This window comes from Pituophis catenifer, unplaced genomic scaffold (assembly GCF_029215685.1).
Source record: "Pituophis catenifer annectens isolate HBS135680 unplaced genomic scaffold, rPitCat1.0.hap2 SCAF_1, whole genome shotgun sequence".
Taxonomy (NCBI): Eukaryota; Metazoa; Chordata; class Lepidosauria; order Squamata; family Colubridae; genus Pituophis; species Pituophis catenifer.
In genome coordinates, this window is record NW_027256881.1 from 259,414,296 (window position 1) to 259,439,536 (window position 25,241).

Sequence of the window (25,241 nt, forward strand, 5' to 3'; positions counted from 1 at the left end):
TGCTGACTACCGGCTGCCAGCAGTTTGGCAGTTCAATTCTCATCAGTTCAAGGTTGACTCAGCCTTCCATCCTTTCGAGGTTGGTAAAATGAGACCCAGATTGTTGGGGCAATATGCTAACTCTGTAAACCACTTAGAGAGGGCTGTAAAGCACTGTGAAGTGATATATAAGTGTAAGTGCTGTTGCTATATCTCTGGAGATATTATGCTGAATAATATTGAACAGAGTTTTGTTCATTCTGATTAATCTTGTCCATCATTGCTTTAATTCAATAAAGGAGAATATTTGTATCTTAGGGTTGACATGAGGGGTCCTTGGTATTCTCTGAGCTTGGTTGTTTTCTTGCAGATGTTTCATTGCCCAAACTAGGTAATCATCATCGGTGCTTTCATTCAGCAAGAGAAATCTCTGTGTGAAACTAGGATCTAACATGCTTCCAGAATTGCTATTACTGCTTATATTGTATCAATGAGAGACTAATAAATATGTATTTATTACAATTTTATTCTTCCTATTCTTTAGGAGTTGATGGCAGTGTATATAGTGTTCCCACTTCCTAATTTTCCCCCAGCAACAATCCTGTTAAGTAGGTTGGATTGAGAAGCAGTGACTGATACAAAGGCACCTAGGGAGCTTCTCTAGCTGAAGGTGGATTTGAACCTGGATATCCCTGGGACTATTTAAGTACTATACCTGATGGGTTGTTCTACGGTATCTTGCTAGCTGAATAGGAATATATAGTCCTATCCACAACATTTGATCATGAACATGATCTTAACATAGTCTTAACAAGCAGTGGACATAGTATACCTAAGAAGTCTACATAGTAAAACAAGAAAATGTAAAATTAGGAATAAAAAGGGGCTGAGTGAATGTGGACTAGATATAAAAGGGAGTGACTGGCATGGAAGAAATATATTGAGTTGCTTTGCTATATAGAGAAAATAAATGAAAATATCACTAGAAAAACAAATATAGATGAAATGAATTAATGAATCAAGAAGAAACAAACACTGAAAAAGTTGGGGTTATCCTTTCTTACAAAAGCAAACTTTTGTAAGAAAAATAAACTGACAGAAAACAGGTCAAAAGGCAAGCAAAAGCAGGGAAAGAGAATTTACAGTACTTTCCAGAACTACCGGAAACAATACAGTGGTACAGTCCCAAGGAAATGGCATTTAATCATGCTAGCCTTAATTCTTCTACAAAGAAGAGTAGAAGTGAAAAATAGAATATCAGATGACCTCTAGTTTGGTAGAGATGAGGTAGCTCACCATTTTACTTGCACTTTTGTTTCTTTCAATTCTTTTTTCCATTGAACATTTTTTCCCAAGGTACACCCTTGACATTGCAAAATACTGGACTGTCGTACATTTAGAACTGCTCATATCATCTGTAACCCTTAGCAATTATTTGATCTTTATCATAAAAATCAACTCAGTTATATCTTAAATGTATATAATTTCCTTCGCTATATACGTAACCATTAATAGACTTATGCTTAAGCTATGTATTTGAAACAGACTTATCTTGTATGTGGATATTCAGCAATCAACATTTTCATTCATGCTTAAGTCTCAAAATGGCTGAATCATTTTTTCTAGTGAAAAAAATCATTTTTTTCTTACGAGCACATACACACACATATACACTTAAAAAACCTGTTCCTTTTTACTGTTTTTCTATAAATAATAATGTGATTATAATTATTACAGAGCTTTTCACATTAAAAAGCTTTTGTACTAATGTCTACTATATACAGCGGCCTTAGCTCAACAAACTTTGCAAAATTTATCTACATACATGTCTGGAGATTTTAAAATTTGTTCACTATCTCCTTCCTTGATTCATAAAGAATCTCCTTATCATGATTTTGATATATTTATCAATTATTCACCTCTCAGCTTGCTTTAGCCTAAAGAGGAAAACATAGGAGAGTAGAATAATTCGTTCCTGAGCCTTTTGGAATTCCTGTTGATTATATTAATTATGTTGAAGACTATGTCTCTGTTATTCCAAAAATGGCAATTAGAAAATTTTAATTAAAACCTGAACAGTTAAAAATACTTTTCTTAATACATTTTTAAAAATTGATCAACAATAATTATTTTGTATTTATGTAGGCATATATAGGTGAGATTATATATAAAAAAACAGCTTTTCATCATAGTTTAGTTTTAGAACTAAATAGTAATAAAAGAACAATAAGATCTTTAATAAAGACTGATATATTTAAAATGAAACACTTCAAATTGAACACAACCTTTTACTACAGTAGTAATATATTGAAGTCTCTGATATTTAACTTAGCTGACCTAGTTCAAGACTATCATACTTTAATACTTATTTCACACTTTTTCAACCCAATGGCTGCACGTTTTTCTTTTCTTTTATTAAAATTGGAATGAAGGATACTGGGGTTAAAATGTTCAAAATTTTAGCCTTCCATAAATATTTGGAAATTATGTTTCTAAAAGTTTATCTAGACATAAAGAACTTAACTTAAAATCATTTCGTTTGCCTTTTTGCTCAATAATATCTGTAATCCTTTATTGAACCCATTTCTGTATGAAATCCTTAATTTCTAGTGGGACAGAATACTGTATAACTTCATACATATAATATACTTTTATATTATCTAATATTATTGCTTTTACATCTTCACTTTATAATAGAGAACTGTGAATATTCATATATCAGTGAAAAGCTTTGATGTAAAGAATAAGTTAAATACCTCATTTCTCACATTGTTAGCAAAGATGTCACCTTTTAACCTTTCTTTTAAGCTTTTTAGAACATCTGATGCTTTTTTATAATGGTTTAATATTACTTTTTCAGATTGATTAAATACACTTCATACATCGCTGAACAATGAGTAGCATTCAGATAGGTTGTCCGCTGAGCTGCCTGCAAAAGTGATACAGTTAAAAAAATAATCTTCAAAGTAAAGTCAAGCCTGAAATTGAAATCTTTGACGCATACATCTCATAATTAGTTCTCTCCCTGCCAGATCTAAAATGTGAATATGCTGTTCTTAAATTTATTCAGATCTTTTTACATAGAAATTTAATGAATGGTATAAGCTTTTAAAGTTTTTTTTCCTGTAAATCTGAGGCAAGATCTAAAGTTTTCCAAACTACCTTTTATAACATTTTTGAATTTCCATGTTTGGTTATCTAAAACCCACCCCCCACCCACCCCATGACTGATGAAATGAAGAAAACTGTTCCTGCAGCTGGGTTTAATAGCTACATAGCTACATACATGAAACCATTGTGAAGCTACAATGAGACTTTTACCCTACTGTCACTATAGCCGCAGCTAAGAAGCTGTTAATATTGCTATTACTTCTCTGCTCTTGGTTAATTTGATCTTGAGTTTGAAGAGAATTGTGATAGAAAAATGTTCTTCTACCTTATTCACAACATTCCAATAAGTTTCTTTTAAATGTAAAAAGTTTCCCATCTCTTTGATGGATGTAAATGTTCTAAGTATGGGATATCTCATATATATATATATATATATGACCAGTCCCCAACAAGTCTTGCTGGCTGGGGCATTCTGAGAATTCTAGTCCACACATCTTGAAGTTGCTAAAGGCTAAGAAACAGATACAGATACAAGTAATGAGTCTGTATGGTATATGTTTTTGTGAGCATTCAATTAAAAATTACGCTAATGAAATTTCAATAATGAAGTAGGTGCACAAAAGGGAAGGAATTATATGATGTCATTCTTCAAGTGGTCTGTTTGAAAGCAAGTTTAATAGACTGTGACAGTAATTGATTATCTATTTTTGCCCCCACTCTCTTCTTTTTAACATAAAAAAAAAATACTTTCGTTGATAGTGGTATAAAAACAGCAATAACAGAATTCTTCTTAATAGTTTTCAGCCAAGTTACCAAATTTTTACCTGAGGATGCAATTTCTGAAATGCTTTTGGATAGGGAAACTTGATTGGTTGCTTTTAGAAAAAGCTCAGTTGCTGCATCAGCTATTACCCTTGATGTTATCAGGACTATATTTTTCCCACTTATAAAGAATGTGATTGAAAGCCATTCCTATAGTAATTTAGTTATATAAGACAATTGAAAAGACTTCCCAACCCAATTCATTCTTATGAATCAATTTGTTTTAATCTAAAACAGTGCTTAGAGTATATTTTTCAGGTTTTCAGATATTCCTAGAGGCACCATTCAGTGGATATGTAAGTGCCTGATATTTTGTTGTTTGAATTTCTATTAATTTCAGATGCTGCTTGTGCAGCTCCCATGGGTGAAAGTGAATGGAGTTCATATTGCAATGTCAATTCTTTTTCTAATATAAAAAAGTATCAGTCTCAGGTAATTCCAGTGATGCTAACAACATGACCTGCACTAGGATCAAGAGTGAAAAGTGATCTTTCTCTAGGCTGCAAAATTGTATAATTGTATAATTTCATTTTTATATATTTATATATTTATTCACAATAAATTTTAAAAGTTATTTGGACTTCTTGTTTATATAAGATACATTGATTTACTTTAGAAATGTTGACACAGAAAAAACCCAGAAGCCAAAGGGACATCAGAAGTTGTACACCGATACAAATTCAGAAAAGGAATCACATAACACAGAATTTCAGCAGTTTCTTGAAAGGTAAACATGCCTATATTAAAATCTGTTGTTTTCCATTTGATTGTGACACATATGGTTTTTAGTGGTCTGGCAGGGCTATTGTTCTGCTAGTGTAAATCAGTAACTGGAATGGGAAAAGGGGAGAAGTAGCTCAATTATTGTCTTGAAGGGCAACTATGTTGTCACAAGGACTGATGAGCTGACCTGACTGCTAGCCAGGCCATGTTGGGGAAGATGTAGAGATTGCAGTCCCATTGGCCCAGCCTGGTATATATAGGTGTTGGGGTGCAAAGCCCAGAGAAGACACCCACCTCCTCAGTTGCTACATATCTGATCTAAAATTGGAAAAAGAAGCAGAGAAGAAAAAGTCTGTACATGGTGAATAGGGTAGATGAAAAGAAAAGTTGGAGAGGTAAATTAAACATGAAGAGCAATTGTTGATTCCTGATCTGGAAGGGAGAAGCAAGGTCCTTGAGTGGCTTTTCTAGAAAAAGGGAAGTGAAGACCCAGAGGAACAAAGCTCCACCCAAATGGTAAGGATGAACCTGGAGGGCTGCAGGTAGCATCTTCACATAAAACCCAAAATGGGAAGGAGGAGATTGTCAGACATTGGCAAAGCCATGGTCTCTGAGAAAGGACTGGGCAAAAGTCCCTAAGACAGGTTATTCCCTAAGTGGAAAAGCACTAGGTGTTTGGTTGAGTAGATCAAGAAACAAGTCAATCTTGGTAAGCACACTACAGTATAAATCCAATCCATTTCTTTCTTTTCACTCTCTTTCTTCTTCATAAACCCCACAAAAAGGGAAGGAAGCAGGATTGCTAGAAGGAGATATTTCTAGGAGTGAAACTTAGGAAGAAATATAACACCAGGATTGTATTGTACAATCCTGTTGTAAATAGTTTCACTATAAATAGTAAAAAGCAAAAAAACCTACACTGTCTTGTTTTCTGTCTGTTGTCACCCTTGTAAAGAAAAATACATCTCCAGTTCAAAAAGAACCCTGTGATATTGTGACATTGATATTTGCCATTAATATATTAGAACAAAGAGGGACCATTGCAATTGTTTAATTTCATTTACTGAATAGGCTATCCAAGTTTTTATCTTTGTTGCTTGTCATTATTCAATCTTATCAGCTTTCATTGCACATTTAGAGAGCTGAAAGTTAGTCAATGATGCTTGAAATATAAGCTTAGGTTGTCCCAAAGGTGTCTTTTCAAGAGCCAACAAAACTTTCTTTGTTTTTCCTTAAAGACGTTTTGATTCTCATCCACCTCTGAAGAAGCTTCTTGGATGAGAAGTGAAATGGGGACCATAACCTGAATGACTGAGAATCTACATAGACATAAACCTAGGTCACTTCTACACATAGCCATTGTTTTACTGTTCTCTCCAACTCACCAAAATAAAAATGCTAAAAAAAACCAACCCTGAAAACAAAACAAATGTTCAATCAATGCCCCATATTCTTGTTCATATTTATATAGTTAGTTAAATATTGTACAGTCTGTATTAGTTACATATTCCTTACTTAGGAATTTTCTGAAATATCCCAGCAATTGCAATGAGGGAGACCTACAAAGCCATTATAAAGGCATTATACTGCTTTTTTTAAAAAAAAAAAAATGTGTAAAAGCATGGAAGGTGAATCCTCAAAGAGAGAGGAGAGTCTGGTCTAAGCCTAAATCCTGGGAGGTGAGATAAGGTGAAGCAGAAGTTCCCACCAATGGGAACTAGTACTCTCACTCTGCTTGAGGGTGTTCATAATTTCCCATCATCTTCAAATATAGTTTCAAAGAAATGAATCAATTTAACTGCAAACAAAGATGATTGTGTGGGTTTACAAGAGTGATTTGGGAGTATCCTATGTGTATTCGTAGTCCTCTCAAGCTTTTAGGCCCTCCATTAAGATATTATGCAAATGCTACCTATTTTTACCTCTGCTTGCTAGAGGTGGCAACAATGGCAACTTCTTATTAATTGATAACTCTTAGCCACAGTAAAATGTCTGCACAAATACAGAATAGAAAAATAGGCTTGTGTTAAAATGCCGCTGTTCAATACAGCAATGCAGCTTTAGAAGCAAGAGTTACATAGCCAACATCAACATCTTCAGTGTTTTATTCACAAATAAATGGTACCATTTGGCGGAAGAGCAAATGCTCTTTGAAACTGTTTCTCATTCTGCAAGGATTGTACAGTTGAGGGATTACTAGTCTTGAAATTGCTCCCTGTGGATGAGAGGTCTGTTCCCAGACCTGGAACTATTTTCGCTTTAACAGAATAAGGACTCCCCTGAGATGTTTGGACTTATGGTTCTTAAGTTCGGAAAAGGGTGAGTTACACTTTGGATATAACAGTGCTAGGTTAATTGATATTTCTAATGAGGAGTACAGTTATCCTGATGTAACATTCCATTGCTATTCCATCAAGTGTTGAAGACTTAATGCAAACATTACATGCATGCTTTCCTTTGTTAAAAAGGTGTACCACAGCACTGAATTTGCCCTTTGCTGCAAGGAGGCTGTTCACTGAAAAAGGAGTGGAACTCTTTGTTTTGAAAGACTTGGAGAAGGATCAGCTGGTAAGAAAAATAAAAACGTATTTGCCAATACTTCTTCAAAAAATATGTTTCCAATAAAATTAGTATGGTTTAAATAGTATTTCCTGTCTTTCATTCATTCAATCAATCAATCAATCCATGCATTGGAATATTTAGGTTTACTTCCTCTATTTGGTTCCCATCGTTTCGGCACAATCACAGCCCAACAAGTCAGCAAATTCTAGTTATATTATGCCAGTAGATGGACATTACAATGGATTTTTTAAAATAATACCTAGTTTTCTATATTAAATCATCAGATCAGATGCATTACAGAATAATCTGGCATAGATCTGCAATGAGGAATTAGATGGTGCAAGGATTTGTGCTGTTGTTTAACTTTAGGTAATGTAATAGAACTCAGAATGGATCCATTCTTCTTCTCATGGATGAAAGACACTCTTATAAAAATAAAAACAAAGAAAAATACAATGAATTGCAGAAAACAATTAGAAGAACAATTCGACTGACAAAAGAAAAGTGGTTTGCAAAGAGATGCAAAGAAATAGAAGAGACAGAATGTATTCATCATAATTTCAATTTACACAAAAAAGTGAAAGAAGCAGCAGGTGTCTCCAAAAAGAAAAAAACCCAACAATATAGTTGACAAGGAGGGGAAAATCATCTTAGATGAGGATAAAAAATTAAAAAGATGGAAGGAATATATTGAATAACTTTTTGAGGACACTAGGGATGATATTGATATGGGAAGTATAACTGGGAAGTATGGGAAGTAACAACTGGACCAAACATCACTATGGAGCAAGTTGAACATGCAATAAAAATAGCAAAAACAAGAAAAGCCTGATGATATCCCAGTAGAAAATTTAAAATTGCTGGAAGACAATGGGAAGAAATTTTTACTGCAGCTCTTCAATCGAATATATAAAACAGGAAAGATACCAAATGATTGGCTAAAATCAACCTTTGTGACAATCCCCCCAAAAATAAATGCAAAGAAGTGTACCAAATACAGAACAATAAGCTTAATGAATCATGCCCTCAAAATATTCCTGAGAATAATTCACACAAAAATATACAACAAAATTTAGGAATGTCTAAGTAACACACAATTTGGTTTCCAAAACAATCTTGGTACACGAGATGCCTTTTTCAGCATTCAAGTTCTTGTACAGTGCTGTAGAGATGTCAGTCACAGTGTTTACATGTGCTTCATCGATTTTGAAAAAGCATTTGATAAAATAAGACACAGCAAACTGTTACAAATCCTGAAACAAGTGGGACTAGATGACAAAGACATCCGAATCATAAAGAATCTATATTGGCATCAGGTAACAAATGTGAGAGTAGGCCAAAAATACTTAGATGATACAGAAATACAAAGAGGGGTCAGATAGGGCTGTATTCTGTCTCCGCTGTTGTTTAATATCTACTCTGAGTCAATTTTCAATGAAGCACTGGAAAACATTGATGCTGGCCTCAAAGTAAATGGTGTTCAGATCAACAGTTTAAGATATGCTGATGCTACAGTTCTGCTTGCCAGTAAGCATGAAGACCTTCAGCTCCTCATCAACAGTCTCAGAAATATCTGAAAAATATGGCTTGAAGCTTAACACCTCAAAAACCAAGATCATGGTCATCAGCAAACAACCCATTAATTTACCACAGATAAATTCAGAAGGAATACTACTAGAAAAAGTTGAAACAATCACGTACCTCAGTTTTAATTTACATGAAAACTGGGACATGATCAGTGAAGTAAAGACAAGGATAAAGAAAGAAGAGAAGAGAAGCCTAAGACTGAAAATCAGGCTTGTCAGATCTTTTCTATCCTGCTCTACAGAGTAGAGAATTGGTCTCTGACAGAAAACCACTTGAAGAAACTAGAAGCATTTGAAATGTGGATTTACAGATGGCTGTTACATATAAATTGGGTTAACAAAATCACAAATGAGGAGGTGATAAGCCGCCTGGGAAAGCAAAGGGAAATCATCAAAGCCATTAAAAAGCAAAAGTTAGAATATTTTGGACATGTGATGTGACACCCAGAAAAATACAGCATCCTTCACTTAATCCTCCAGGGAAAGATTGACGGTAAACAAGGTCCAGGCAGAAGAAGAACATCATTGGGTTTTCCTTCTGCCTTCTGAAGGGACTGGTTTGGACAAAACTCAGCAGCACTTTTTCTTTTTTTTTTTTTTTTTTTTTTTTTTTTTTTACTTTATTGAGTTTTCCAATATTTAAAAAGACAAAATACAATCTCAATCTTGATCCGGGGTACGGTGTTTACACATTTCATAAGTCAAATATTGGATGGATTCCATCCATAACTATCACTATACATTATATTATACAATACTATATAATCCTCTACATTTCTATACAATTGAGTCCATTTCTGGTGTTTAAGCAACTATAGCCTATTATCATACTTTTATCCTATTCTTTAACCAATTATACCAAATTCCCCATACTTCATAGTGCTTAGAATTTTCTTCATTTTTTAGCTCGTTTGTCAGTTTAGCCATCTCTGCGCACTCTAGGATTTTATTTATTAATGTTTCCTCAGAGGGGGTAGATTTAGATTTCCAAAGTTTCGCAAAGGCTATTCTAGCCGCAGTAATGATTTGAATTGCCAAATGGGTTTTATTATTGTTGAGACCATCTTCCGTCATACCTAAGAGAAAGAATTCCGGGGCCAGGACTATCTCCTGTCCCATTATTTCAGAGAGCCAGAGTCGGATCTTTAACCAAAACTTTTTGGTCTCGGGACAAGTCCACCAAAGATGATAAAAGGTGCCGACCGTTTTTCCACATTTCCAGCATAAAGCAGAAGAGTTTGGGAATATTTTAGCCAGCAGCACTTTTTCATGTGGCTGTTGACAAAAGTAGGATTGCCAACATGATCGCCAACGTCCGATGATGGATTTGGCACAACAACAAGAAGAAAAATGGAACTTAGGTTGTGGTTTGCAATCTTTAATGAAGTATGACACACATTAAAAAGGGATTCTTGTAAAGATCTACCTACTATCTTGATTTTTTTTTTCTTGATACCCATTCCCTGGTTGCCTCAGGAGCTCCTCGGATTTATTTCGGTATTTATTATATTAAAATTTAGCTCAAGCACTGTTATACTATTACCCACAAATTCATAGTTTTCACTGACTATAACCCTTAAAAAAAAAGAAAAAAGAATTATCTGTCCTTGTACTTATTTTGTCACTTCAGAGATTTTTTTACTATAGTTTCATGTATTTTCATGCATTCTAATGCAAATAAAGTTTTGCTGATCTGTATAACTGGGAAATTTATTTTAACTTTTTCCTGAGGAGTTAGAATAATTTTTTTGCAAATTTCTATTCAGGAAAGCAAATTTATTTTTCATTTGCATTTGCATTAAGCTCAGCTACTAGTAGACTTTCCATGTAGATCTTGTGCAGAAGACTTATAGACCATTTATCTTTAAAATACTGTCAAAATACAAATATAATTTTGGGAAAGGCACTATTGCATAATTCTTCAATATTATTATTATTATTATTATTATTATTATTATTATTAATAATAATAATAATAATATTAATAACAATTATTATGTTATAGAAATACAATTATATATTCTGTAAAATATATATTGAATTTGTGAGCAGATTTGAATTCATGCATCAGAAAAGAAATTGCATGATTTTATTTTTAAAAATGAAATAATATGAACTACATTCAGTTCTCATTGTTTACAAACAGCTTTACATATCATGTGGAGAGCAATGGATTGATCCGCTGTGGACTACAGCTCAGCATAAGAAACGTCTCCAATGTAATAATTTAGCATCTGATATAATGGCTATGCGTGCATATTGTGTCATGAGGAACCCAAAAAGTGAGCAGATTGCTTTCTATGCTTTTAAAAAAAATGTTGTACATAATGACATAAAACCAATATTAGGTATTTACCACCTGAATGGAAATCACTGGCGGATCCCTTTGTCTCATGTTAGGTTTTATGTGAGTCATGCTTGGAATCAGGAAATTATGATGTCAAAGAATAATGCATTAAGCAGGTCCACCAGACAACATGAGAAATTCAAATGTTTTTCCCCATCATACTATAAAAGGAGAACCAACAGATCAATGGATCTGGTAGCATATCTTCGTAGCAGTGGTGGGTTGCCCCCGGTTCGGACCGGTTCACAAGAACTGGTAATAAAACCGGTGGGAGGCCCCACCCACCGCCCCGGATGTTGTCATCAGCAATCTGCGCATGTGCAGGAACTTCTGTGCATGCGCACAAGCAAGGCATGCAATCCCATTGTGAACCGGTAGTAAAGGTAAGTAGAACCCACCCCTGATTCATAGTAAATGGGAAGAAAGTTGTGCTTTTGAGTACACACAGTCTCCTTCAATTTGTCCAAGAAAACTTCTTGTTCCAGGCTTTTTTACTTCCTCATTGGCCAGGTAGGTACTGTCAGGGAGATATGGTCTATGTTTCCAGATTCTCAATTCAATTCAAACCTTTATTGTCAGAGTACAACATGTGTACAATGAGATTGGCTGAGCCTCCCTTTGTACACCCCCCAACACAATACAACTCACCGTGAAAGACCCCCCCCCCCAAAAATCCCTAGCCCAGTGAATCCTACTAACAAACACTCAATCCTATTGCATCATGTGAACTTATTGCACGTCACACCGGCCCCGCAAGTCAATGGTACTATCTTCTTGTAGAGTTATTTTTCATTCAGGAGTCTGATAGCCCATGGGTAAAAACTGTTCTTCGGCCTGTTTGTGCGGCTACCTGTGCTTCTATATCTCCTTCCAGATGGTAGGAGAATAAAGAAGGGCTGACCAGGGTGTGAGTCGTCCCTGCTTTCTGTTATGGAAAGCCTTACTTTTTAAAATACTTTTTCACTGTTGGTTTTTTTTCCCATGGAAAGACTAAGTAAACAAAATGGCAACTAGGTAGAATTAGAATAATCCTTTTGAAAACTGGGCCTGTTGTAGGCAAAATGTAACTTCCATGAAATTAGGTCAACGGTTCAGTTTACAGTACTCTGTTTATTGTATTCAATGATCCAGAAAATAGGTGTGGGTGTTTATAGGTTAAATGTCCAACAATGTTCTTTAATTTTTGCTGCAAATCTGACATTAGATGATATTCTTATAACAATTGATTATAGATAAGGAAACTCATCTGCAACTTGTTTTAAAGCAAATACGTTTGAATTCATTTTCCAGATTTTGTTTTGCAAGTCAAGAATGACATTGTTGTTGGTGCTAAACTTTCTATTGCAAGAGCTGTAGTGGAATTTGAAGTAAAAAAAGATGTTGAAGAGCCAGAGAAAGAAAAATGTGAAAAAAGCATTGAAGAAATAAAAGATGACACAGATAAATATCTGTAAGTAGTCCAAAGTAATAATCAGTACAATATTACGAATGCTTACAAATACTCTTTTTCTGGCCATTGACATTTTAGATTTTTTTTTTAAAAAAATTAGTTGTTGCATTTGTGATAAATACAAGTATACTTTCCAATCAGTTCTACAGTGCATGATATATTATTCCATTATTTTCTCTTTATAGTTTGAAAGCACTTAAATTATTTTTGCTTCTTCTCATGATAAATAAGACAAAGTCACACTAAAAAAAATAGTCCTATTATTTTTAGTGGTTCAAGTATAAATGAGATTTCATGTACCTCTCTTTTATTATCTGGTAATCTTATTTTCTCCTGCATATCTTGCGTGGCTCAAGTAAAAAGGTAGCCATAAGTAATAGCTGAAAAAATGGATTTTTAATAACATGAGAAGAAATGAAAATCTAAAATGTTTGTAGCAATTATACTGTAATAAAAACACTTAAGACAATTTAAAGAACTCATTTCTAAGTTCTTCAAGTTCCCTTCACATTCAGCATCTAACTCAAGAACATGTACTACACATTAATGTACTACAAATAGTGGATAACTCTACTAAATATAATCGTGGTATATGAAATCAAGTTTTTCTTTCTTCCTCTACACATCACCCCAAAGCACATTATTTCTATGTTGTGGGATTTGGGATTTACTTTCAACTCTGCTGAAACACTGCAAAGATAGTTTGCAGCTTTTCTTCTGCAGGTATTTGTGCCGGGTATGGTGGGAGGAAGTAGTTTTCCTTTGATAGAAATTCCCACTTCTTCAGAGGTCCCCAAAGGTGCCTGCTATTTCTGATTGTTCTAAAGAGCAGCTTCATTGCTGCCTCTCATATAATAGCTGCATTTTGTTTTGTTTCTATTTTGAGTAAATTAGCAGAAACTAGAAAAATAACTAGTAAGCAGTGGAACAAAGTCTGTCACAGAAAATCAACATAGCACAGCACTTGCAAAAGTACTGTGAATCCTGCTTCATAAAGCTTCTAGAATTATTTTATCAGCAGGAACCGATCTTGTTGGACTTTTAAAACCCTCGAATAAGTTCCTCAAGGCACTTGAATAAATTTAGCAGTCATGGGATTAAGAAGACATATCCTTTTATGGACTGTTGTCTAATGGAAAAAAGGAACAAATGGGCAGACTTTTTTTCCAGCAAAGAATAATAAGTGGTGTTCTTCCGTAAGTTGTTTGTAACTTGACTTAGGAGACAGCAATGAGATGGCAAGTTTGCAGGTGGTACCAAAGTATTCTGGATAGTGGAAACTAAAATTCATTGGGAAGATATAAAAAAGCATTTGTTTTAAACAGGGTGAGCCTAACCAAATTCAAATGGCAAATTTAAATAGGTATAAATTGATGCATGTTGGAGTAAACCTACAACAATAGTATGTATCAATTGGGTGTGAACTGTCTATGAATAACCAGGAGCATCGGTGGTACAGCGGACTAAAGTGCTGTTATGTGCTAGCACTTAGCTGCCAGCTGCCTTCAATTAGTGCAAGTTCGAATCTCACCAGGCTCAAGGTTGACTCAGCCTTCCATCCTTTTGAGGTAGGTAAATTGAGGACCCGGATTGTGGGGGCAATAAGCCAACTTAGTATAGAACAACACTGCTTGGGGGGCAAAAAAGTATGCAGGCTATTGCTATAATGCATTGTAAGCCGCTCTGGGTCTACGGAGAAGGGTGGCATATAAATTGGACTAATAAAATAATAAATAAATGAATAAGTTCTTTGGGTTAAAGTGGACTTGTGGAAGAGGGGTTACTTTTGAGTGTAGTGTTAACTTCTGAGAACTATCTGCATTAATACATTCTTTTCTTTTTTTTACAAGATTTCAGAAACACTTTACAATGCCTCCTTCCTGGACTAGTCCAAGATTAACCAGTTGGCTTGGTGCCTCAGCAGGACTAGAATTCATGGTCTCTTGATTTCTAGGCAGATGCCTTAACTATTACACCAAACTGGCCCTCATAATAGTGAATAGCTCTACTAAATATAATCAAGATATATGAAATCAAGGTTTTATTTTTTCCTCTAATCAATCTGTCTGGAAAAAAGAATTTGAATACACAGAACTAGAATATACTTCAGGTATCCTCACATGATGCATAATTAACCTGTGGAATTCATAGTGATGGCCACCAACTTGCATAGCTCTAAAATGGACGAGATAAATTAATCAAGAATAGGTTTATTGATTACTATTAGCCTTGAAGTTCTGGATTGAATACAGCATTGGTATATTTCCGAATACCAGAGAAATGCTAGCAGAAGAGGGATGTATGTTTATTTCCTGCCTGCTGAGACCCAGAGGCATCTGGTTAGCCATGTAAGAAACAAAATTCTGTTTTAAGATGGGCATTAATAGGACTATTATGTTCTTAATAAGATTTTAAATAGCCTCACCTCAGCACTGTTACAAATTATCTCCCACTTATATTTAGCACCCACTTTTCTTTTTTTTAAAAAAGGTAAGATCGCTCAAAGTCAAAAGCTACCAGTGGAAGTAGAATAGTTCTAACTAAAATAAAAATAAATGCAATGGTTTGAACTTCTGGATCTGTGTGCTGGAAGGTTTTCTGAGGGGGGAGACGTATAATTTTTATGTGATGAGAGAATATTTTCTTAGAAGGAAAGCAATCTGCAGTGTTGACCATGTATTTCCATATTCAGAGATATATTCTATATACAATCTGTTTCACTTTCTTGGTAATTTTCTGTAAAACAGTTTTGTGACACATTTTGTTAGGAACTAGAATGTCGCTTAACACATATCTTAGAAACATTTTGTTCTTTATTCAACATTGAAATTACCTTCTTTTTCAAAAGATATTTGTATTTTATAGATAACTGCATAAATATTCATAAATGCTCCATGCATTCATTTTTATTATGACTACATGAAAGAAATGCACTGTATGTGATGGAATTTTTGTTGCTCATGAATGATACAAAAACCTACAATCTCCTTGGCTAAAGTTCACAAAAGGAATGAAAATCAGGATGTATGTAATTTGAAGAATGACCTATCAGCATCTCCTTGCCCATTTTCTGTTATTATTTGTGCACTGCCACAGTGGAAGAATGCTGAAGGCAGAAAGTGGAATATCAATGAAAAATACCAGTATCTAGACATATTGCATTAATTCTGTTGCACAATAGATGGCACTGTTGTTTTCTGAAATACTAAAAAAGTTCCCCAGTATTAAAAATAAGCCTTCTAGAAATGATATGCCGTTTCTATATCTTCTATTCTCTTCGACCTTCTGATAGATAGATAGATAGATAGATAGATAGATAGATAGATAGATAGATAGATGGATAGATAGATACTTAAAGATTAATTATTATACTCTGGATGTTACAAGTGGGGATATTTTTTCAAAGTTCTGGATTTTCTTGCACAAAAAACAGCAAGTCCCCACTGCTTTAACATGTTCTATTGGGGTGCTTTTAAAAACAACTTGGAAGCTGCAAATAGTGCAGAGTGCAGCTAACCATGTACCCACTAAGACCTGGCCTTAAGAGCACATTATATTTGTACTACAGGTCCTGCACTGGCTATCAATAAGATGCTGGGCACAATTTAAAGTGCTAATTTTAACCTATAAACCCTTCTATGACTTGGCACCAGTTACCTTCAGGACTGCACTTTCCACCTAGAATAGGCCTATCTTACATAATTTTTTGGGAGAAGCAGCTTGGGAGACGAGGGGGTCAAGGCCAGGAAGCATTGCTTGTGGGTGGCCCTTTGGAATGTCCTCCTAGTTGAAATTAGATTGGCTTCCTTCCTCACTGCCTTCTGAAATCAGCTTATTATCCAGAACTATTGCCATTGTTTTCTTTGCCTTTTTGCAATCTCAGCTATCATTCGTAGAGGGTTATTTTGGAACAGATTTTGGAGCACATAGGTAGATGTAGGGGAAGGAAGAATGAATAAAGATCTCCTTTTACATTTCAGTCATGGAACCAACTAGTTCATACAACTTCATATCCAATCAATGAAACAAACACGGTTTAAAAGACAAAATAAGTAAGATGTGACTTTTAGGAATATTATTTCCATAATAAAACTTCACTGGTTTTTTCAAGCCATCAGGTTTGGAAGACTGGACATGTTCATTTAAATTTAAACAGAAGAAAAGATGTTTTTTAAATATATATATATATATAGAGAGAGAGAGATTGCAAATCTGTGAATAATACCACTACAGCTAAACTGAATACTGTATTGCCTTGCTGGTCCTAGTATTTGGGGGTGGGGGGGGGGACATTTATAGGATATTGAAGGTATCAAGTAATTTGCAGATCTAATGATATCCAGACCAACCCTCTCTAATTTATTTTTGTGGAGTAAAAAAAATAGTCTGTACAGAAAGGTATCTGGGGACAAATAAGAACATGCTGTTCCTGAATAGTGGCATTTGAGATGGATTTATTACAATTAGATTAATTCTTGTTTTTAATACAGTAATCTGCCTCCAAAGATGAAGGAGTGTTTAATTGCAGAAATAAACAAACTGTGTGTTTTAATTTTTTTAACATTATGGTTTTAAATATTGTATTTTAAATTCTGTTTTTAATTCTCTTGTGGAGATCTTGGTGCTGTGTGAGCTTGGTTGCTTGCAGACCTTTAATTATCCAACTAGGGTTAGTGCTAGTGAGGGTGGGATTTGCTGCTTAGTTATCTTCATTAATTAATTTGCAGATTCACTTTGAGTATTTTTTTTAAATAGACAATTTCATATATATGTGCCCATAAATTTAACAATGCATAACTCCCAAAAGAAAAGTTCCATAGTATATGTCTAGTTGGCATAGTTGATATAATTTACAATTAATGTTAGAAAAAACATTTTGTGCTACAAGAAACATCCCACTTTCTAGCTTTCTCCTAGCACATCCCAGTTTTTTTAATTTGTATTTAGATGTAGCTTGGAAAATATGCCTTTCCCCTACTTGTCTAAAGCTGGTTCTTTTCCTTCAAGCAGACTGATTCTGGCTAACAAAGCTTGATAATTTTAACTAAGAAATATTTCTTGAAGAATCTGTTTTTCTGAGTCAATCAGATATATAACTCTTTTTTTTGGGGGGGGGGTTGTTATCTTCAACAGATACCACTCTGAAGAATAATCCAAATCACATAAATTTGCTGTTGTAAATCATCATCGTATTTATTTGCATTATTGTTACTGGTTCAATTTCACTTCACCCTATTGTTTTCAGCACTCCTTTCCTCTCCTCTGTCTCGTATTATGGGAATAACTTTTAACTCTTCTATGAAGTAAAAATAGTTTATGATGGTACATGCATTACAAAGACTTATTATTTTAAGATGCAACACTATTGTTTTTAATTATAAGTAATTGGGTTTACTAAAGATAGAACTGTCCTAGAACTTTTCTAGGTTTCCTTTCCTTTCCTTTCCTTTCCTTTCCTTTCCTTTCCTTTCCTTTCCTTTCCTTTCCTTTCCTTTCCTTTCCTTTCCTTTCCTTTCTCCTTTCCTTTACTTTCCTTTTTTCAATCCTACCTCCATTTTCTCTCTAAAATATAGGAGTAAGACTACTGCTGACCTAAATGATCAAGACAAATAATCTAAATAAATGATTTGTGTGTGATAGAATAAAAGCACATAGGCTTACAATCTTGTTTGCTGAATTCCATCACTGATAGTCTTAAAAACTATACATGAATAAGTCTTGACTATTAAACTGTTCTTAGATCTGTTATCCAAATCATATTGGCCACTGTCTCCCATAGAATTTATTTGTCATTCATTTCAATGAACTTAAAGCATCTAATTAAATGTTTTAATCCAAGTGTTTATGAAACTCAAATTCTCATTAATAGAATAAACAGTGCAACACTTTGACTTGTTGTGCTCTTTTGGATACTCAGTTTTAATCAATGGCTCAAATCTCAAATCTCTCAAATTCACTGGTAATAAGTAAGCCTTGGTGGGCCTCTATATCTTTCCAGAAATTCACACATAAGGTCACACCTTAAAACAGAAGCATGTCGTAAGACTACAAAATATGCCTGGCAGCAAATTTCCTGTGATTTTGATGAGGACTACAACATCCAGAAGGAAAAAGATGAGCAGTTTTTTGAAGATGCAGAGTTATATAAAAAATACAGGTCAGTTATTTATACTTGCATATAGTGAATTGATTTTATTCCTTTTTTATCTTTTTATTGTTATAGCATTTTAAAATTACACATTTAATTACACAATTAAAAGGATACCATCTTTTAATAAGAGGGCATCAACTAAAAGAGTGTTTCTGATATAATTGTCCTTGTATCAAACCTGCTCAGATTATATTAAGGTAAAACTGTGTCCTAGGTTGATAATAATTTATTTAAAATTATAATGTCAGGTTGAAAGTTAAATGCTTGTTATAAAGGTTTCAGCTTTACAGGCAGTTCTTGACTTACAACAGTTATTTAGTCACCATTCAAAGTTACTACAGCACTGGAAAAAGTGACTGATGACCAGTTTTCATGCTTGCGACCAGTACAGCAATCCCATGGTCACATGATCAAAATTTGGGCACTTGGCAACTGGCATGCATTTATGACAATTGCCTTGTCCTGGGGTCATAAAATCATCATTTGTAACCTTCTCAGCTGGCCTCTGACAAAGCAAAGTCAATGTGGGAAGCCAGATTCACGTAATGACTACATCATTTACTTAACAACCAGTGGCGGGTTGCCCCCAGTTCGCACCGGTTCTATAGAACTGGTAGTAAAACTGGCGTGAGGCTCCGGCCACCGATCCCAATATCATCAGAATGCCTCTGTGCAGAAGAGCATGCGTGTGTGAGTGAAGCAATCACATGCGTGCGGCCTCATTGCAAACCGGTAGTAAAGGTAAGAGAAGCCACTCCTGTTAACAACTACAGTGATTCACTTAAGAACTGCAGCAAAATGGTCATAAAATGGGCCAAAACTTACTTAACAACTGCCTTGCTTAGCAACAGAAATTTTGGACTCAATTGTGGTCATAAGTTGAGGACTACCTGCACTCTGATGCAATTCTGTTTCAAAATTAAATCTTAATAGACAGTTAGGACATTCACTACATAATTAGGAATAGCTGAAAGTCCAGCACTTTATTCTACTGCTACTCTGAGCAGATATTTACTAAACCCATAGATGTCTCTAAGTACGTTAAGTCTGAGCACTTGAATTATTAGAATGCTGAAATAGAGATTAGACCTTATATTTCTAACAAGTGTTAAATCCAGCTAAAGAGAAAAGCCCATCTCTTAATGCACTTTCTGTTTATTAAATGCAGTGAGCAAGGGAATCAGTTTTTTCTTATTTTGAAGGAGATAGTTAGAGATCTCAACTTCAGATTCTTAATAATTTTTAAGGTATCTGCCGATACCAGGTTCTGATGTGCTATGAAAAAGTGGACTTTCTAATATCTCAAAATTTTTAAAAAAGCTCCTAGGATATAAAAATAATAAATAGTAAAAGATAATAAAGAAAAGAAAACTGCATGAAAATCCAATAATTATCTAATGGAATAATTAACATGTAATGTGATACAATAGAGTTCCATTATTTCATATTTCACAAGAGTTTGAGGAGATCTTCTTTATTTCTTTGCCAGCTCACTGTCGCATATCTCAAGAGTTTTATTTACTTCTCAGTACAATGTACTAGTGTAATTATTTTAAAAAAATCAAAGCAAGCTACCGGTATAAAGATTTTATGCCTATATCCAGATGTCTTTGTTAGTTAGCACATTTCATATACAGTAAATATGGTGAAACATAATATCAAACCCCAGAAAGGTGGCATTTACTACTGCCACCTGTGTACAGAAAATTGTTTTATAAGATTCAGTAAATGTATGCCTTTCTGAGGATCATAGAGTTAGAAAGAGCCATTTGGGTCATTCAGCTTCATGCAGAAATCCAAATTAAAGAAAGATTCAGTCTGTCTCATTTTAGGCTTTTCATTCTACATCTTCATATAAACACCTACCCAGTTTTTTCCAACATCTGTGTCCAGTTCCTTTGAATTCTGATTTAGTTTATAATGTAGTATGCACGAGGCATTTATTTTTGTTGGTTTTAGGCATCAGCCAAAATTGGCTGAAGAATTCCAGAAAGCCCACCATCAACACTTTGAATTTAAAAATGGGAAGATCATCAACTGCAGTTTTCCAAATCTTGTACTGGGTGTGGAGAATACTGATCTTCATTCTGGTACTGAGGTGGTTTTGTTGGAAAAGAAGTGTGATGATATCAAGCAACATTGGGTATGGAAAGAGGAAAGCAGGTACATTTCTATGTATTAGAAATGTGATGGAACATCCAGCCTTACAGTATCCCCAGAAGGACCTTCAGTCAAGTTTTCCATTTGACTTATTCTTGACTAATACCCGTGGTCTGTTTCTTCTTTAGTTTAATTCTGATGTTATCAGAAGTCTCTCAAAATGAAAGCTCAGATAAGTGGATTTTTAAAAAGTCACAATTATAATCTATCTAAGTCTCACATTTTCATTTTAAATAATTACTTTTTGTCAAGATTTTGGCAAAAACTCCTATTTACATATGCTATAGTAATATATGCTTAGATATCTAGAATGACCATATTTTTTTTTCCTTCTTTAATGTCTGTCCTTTTCCTGTTGTCCCCTTACATCGTTATAGATTAGGGGTAAAAACCTCCATTATGCTGTTGTCATCCCTTCCCATGCATTAGATACAATATAAACCTCCCGAGATGTTTGTAAAACATCCCATGATAAAATGAAAATAAAAGCAAATGTCATGATTTGAAAACATAACACTTCCTTATTTCAGACTCAGACCTTTTTGTTTCTAGGTCCTTTCATCTTGCAATTGATCCAGATCTAGTGCTCACAGTATCAATGCCCACTGTACTGAATGGATGTCCAAAATTTCCACTGGAAATTCAAGGGTGTCCTATTATCCTTCAGGTTAGTATCATTAATATAGAGTGTTGTCATCAAACATAGCAAATTATTATTTTAAATCCACAAATGGCAATTGTATATCAACTATCTGTAAAAATATAAATATTTCGGTATTCTTGTAATTCAGAAACTGGGTTAAGCAATTGTGTCTTCTTCAAATGTTTTGCACTACAGTTACTAATCATAAAAAAACCCCTGAGTTGTTTAATAAATACATGTTTAATTATTCTCATTACTCTGAGTTCAAGTGAGAAATTAGTTTTAGCTTTCTTTTAACATGGCTGTGAAGTCTTTGTATCTCTGCAGATTAGCTTCTATAACTTCAACTGGCTATCAGTTCCTTTTCTGTTCCCTTTTGGTCTGGACTTTCCTTTTCTGCTGCTACCCAGCTGTCTCCTCATCCTTTTTACATCAGTGATAGTTCCTACAACAGAGACTCCTTGTCCAGCTAACGGATTGGGGAGACAATGACAGAACATTGCCCTTATATAATTTTAGATAGTTTTCTGTCATCCAATCACATTCCAATTATGTTAATGGCTGAGAAATATTCTAGGGCAGGGGTGTCAAACTCACGTCGTCATATTGTCATCACGTGATGTATTGTGACTTTTCCCCTCTTTGCTAAAATGGGGATGGGTGTAGCCAGTGTGTGATGCATCCAGCCTGCCGGCTGTGACACCCCTGTTCTAGGGCGTATTTTGAAAATCTCTTTTATTGGATTTATATACAGTCAAAAATTCAGAGCTTATCAGTGTGTTCTAGGTTTGATGGAAAGGCCATCTTTAATATTTAAGTTGTTTCTCTTTTATTTTATTTTTGCATAGGGTTTCCCTCTGTTATAAAAAAAATCACGTTGTTTCCTGGATCTAGTTTGATCCATACAATGCTTGATAATCCACGTGTTTAAAAAGTATATAGCAACACAAAATACACAGAATCACTCAATGTGTTATCAGATATCTATAAAGGTCTAAAAATTTCCAAAGTCTAGACCCATTGTGTAATCTATTGAAGCTGTCTTTATAGTATTCACTAGATGTAAATATATCATGTTTATCTGTAACTCATTAAAGTGTAAGACAAAATTCATATAAACTGATACCTAATATGGGGGTCCCCAACTCCTGAGCACAGACCAGTTTGCACAAGTGAGCAAAGCCCCATCCAAACACGTGTGGGACAAAGGCAGTGCGCAAAACCATGCCCCTCCCCATGGAATTGGTCCCTGGTGCCCAAAAGGTTTGGTGCTACTGATCTATAACTTACAATACTGTAATTCAGTACTGATAGAGGATAAATAAAGAGGGGAAGAAACAGATACCTAGCAGAGGTGTGGCTGTAAATCACTTTTTTCTCTGCTTATTTTAGGCTGTAGGCTTAATGGGTCCTGAGATGATGGAACAGTACTTGGCAAGTTTTGTTTTCCCTTTTCCTAAACACATACCACAAATTTTAGGGGACTCTTCCCTAAGAAGAGTTGGTTGTGATTGCTTTCACGATGGGCTTGTTTTATGAGTGATCTTTTGAAGATGATGATTTGGAGAAGTGGGAAGAAGTTATTCCATGCCTGGTTCCTTAGAGCTGAAGGTTAAATAAGTTGGGTTAACTGGAATTCAAATGGATGACGGAAAGTACAGAACAGGAGTTTTTATAATTATTAATAATGGCTTCATTGTGAGCATTCCATTTGTTTTCACCTTGGGATACAAATTTAATGAATAAATGTAGTATATCGGAAAAAGAAATGTAAGAGTAATTCCACAAGTAGATTGCTGCATAATGCTGACGTAGCCCAATATAAGTAAATTGTTGCTAAATGAGCATCTTAGTCTTATAATACATTACAGAGGAATCCATCCAGCAAGGCTTAATTAGTGATATCTCTCTCTTCTAAAAACAGTGTTAGTGATCTGTTTGTTTTCAAAAATTGGTCTGCTGGGCTGGGCTTCAGAGAAATCCTAGCTTGGACCAGGGATGAGTAATATATTCCTCTGTGCTAGCTGCCACCATCATCAAAAAGCAAGATACCTGGCTGCACTCATGTAGGCAATATCATTGAGTCAAACAACCCACAGTTTAATGAGTATTTCACTGTGATAGCCTTACAGTGCTGATTTTTAAAAAAATTTAAAAATTAAGAATGTTAATTACAGCAGTAAAAACTAATGGAAAATTTAGAGGAAAAAAAGAATAGAAAATACATGAAAAAAGAAAAAAATGAATATAATAAAAAAGAAATGTGTAATTCCTCCCATAACTCATCCCTTATTTATAAACAAATCTATAAAACATCAATTTTCAATCCTGGGATTAGCAAAAAGTCCATAAAGATATGGCAGAATATTGAAAAAAAAAGTCATATTTTACCCTTGCTCAAATAAACCAACTTCATATTCCTTCCTTTTACTTTTAACAGTCTTAATCTTTAATTCAATCAAATACTGTCATAGGATTACATTTCTCTTCAGTCCTTCTTTAGCGAGATTTCTTGAAAGTTTTAAAAAGCTTGTTTTGTAGATCCAATCAGAAAACATTTTCCAGGTCAATTGCTTGGTTTCTCAATTTTTTGAAACTTCAGTTTCATTTGTATATCTAATAAAGCATTCTTTCCCAAATTATTCTCTTGTTGTTTACATTTTTAATTCCACATTCTGTATTTCCTCTATCTGTCAGATAACAGTTGTTCCACATCTGTAATTCCTTTACTAACTACTTTTAGAAATAGTTCATCTATAAAGCTAGATCTCATTACTGACAGTGTTGCTATTGTAGTTTCTATTTTCTGGCTCCATTCTTCAAAAAATCTCCTTTAATATTTCTATGACATTTTGTGCCGTTTTGTAAGTATCAGTATTAACATGTTTTTTTTAGTTTTAGTCTCTTCTAGTGTTCCATTTCTCAAATCATCACTTATATTTTGTTATGACTTGCCATAACCAGAACAGCCAACATAAATCTGTTTCCAATAAATTGTTTATTTTTATACTGTAATTAAGTTTGTAATCTTATTATAGTAAAAGTCAATATTCCAAATTTATCTGAATTCTTAACTTTATTAGAGCAAAATCCCATCTTTATAACTTAATTAGAGCAAAATCCCATCTTTTTGCTGTTTATTTCAAATTTTTTAAGATCTTAAGCTTAATTAATTAATTTGCACAAGTTTTATATGCCAATATTGTTAAATACCACAAGTATACCAAAGAAGATAAAGAAGACATGCATAATTTTGTCTAATTACCTAGGTTATCTTAATTTTTAAATTGTAATTAAATTAAGAGTCAAATATCATCTGAAAATTATTAAAAATGAAAGGCGGGACAAATTTTATGTTTTGACAGAAATACAAACCACATAATTATGGAGCTGCCAACCAAAAATGGAATTTCACAGAAACAAAAGTTTTTAGTGCCTTTTATAGCACAATATTGGATATAGAAATTACAGCAGCAAACTATGCTTCTATTTGTACATTTACGGTAACCAAGACAGAAAAAATTGACCAACCAGTAAGTATTACTTGTTCTCAGGGAAGGAAAAGAAAAATATAACTCCACTAATAAAAACATAACTTAGAAGTATTTTAATATTCTTTTAAAAGTACCATGATTCATGCCCATTTGTTTATAATGATAAAACATTATTTATGGTCCATTTTATTTCTACATTAATATGCTTTTCTT

The 25,241-nt window shown here is 34.2% G+C and overlaps 1 protein-coding gene across 1 annotated transcript in view; it reads left to right on the forward strand.

Moving 5' to 3' along the window:
- The window catches only part of DCDC1 (doublecortin domain containing 1), a 274,909-nt gene that overhangs the window by 219,064 nt on the left and 30,604 nt on the right, over positions 1-25,241 (forward strand). The window contains exons 23-30 of the mRNA XM_070935237.1: positions 4,529-4,639; positions 7,104-7,203; positions 10,930-11,065; positions 12,421-12,580; positions 18,579-18,737; positions 20,691-20,894; positions 21,444-21,558; positions 24,900-25,067. Coding sequence (XP_070791338.1) covers positions 4,529-4,639; positions 7,104-7,203; positions 10,930-11,065; positions 12,421-12,580; positions 18,579-18,737; positions 20,691-20,894; positions 21,444-21,558; positions 24,900-25,067 — 1,153 coding nt within the window. The remainder of the gene's footprint in view (positions 1-4,528; positions 4,640-7,103; positions 7,204-10,929; positions 11,066-12,420; positions 12,581-18,578; positions 18,738-20,690; positions 20,895-21,443; positions 21,559-24,899; positions 25,068-25,241) is intronic.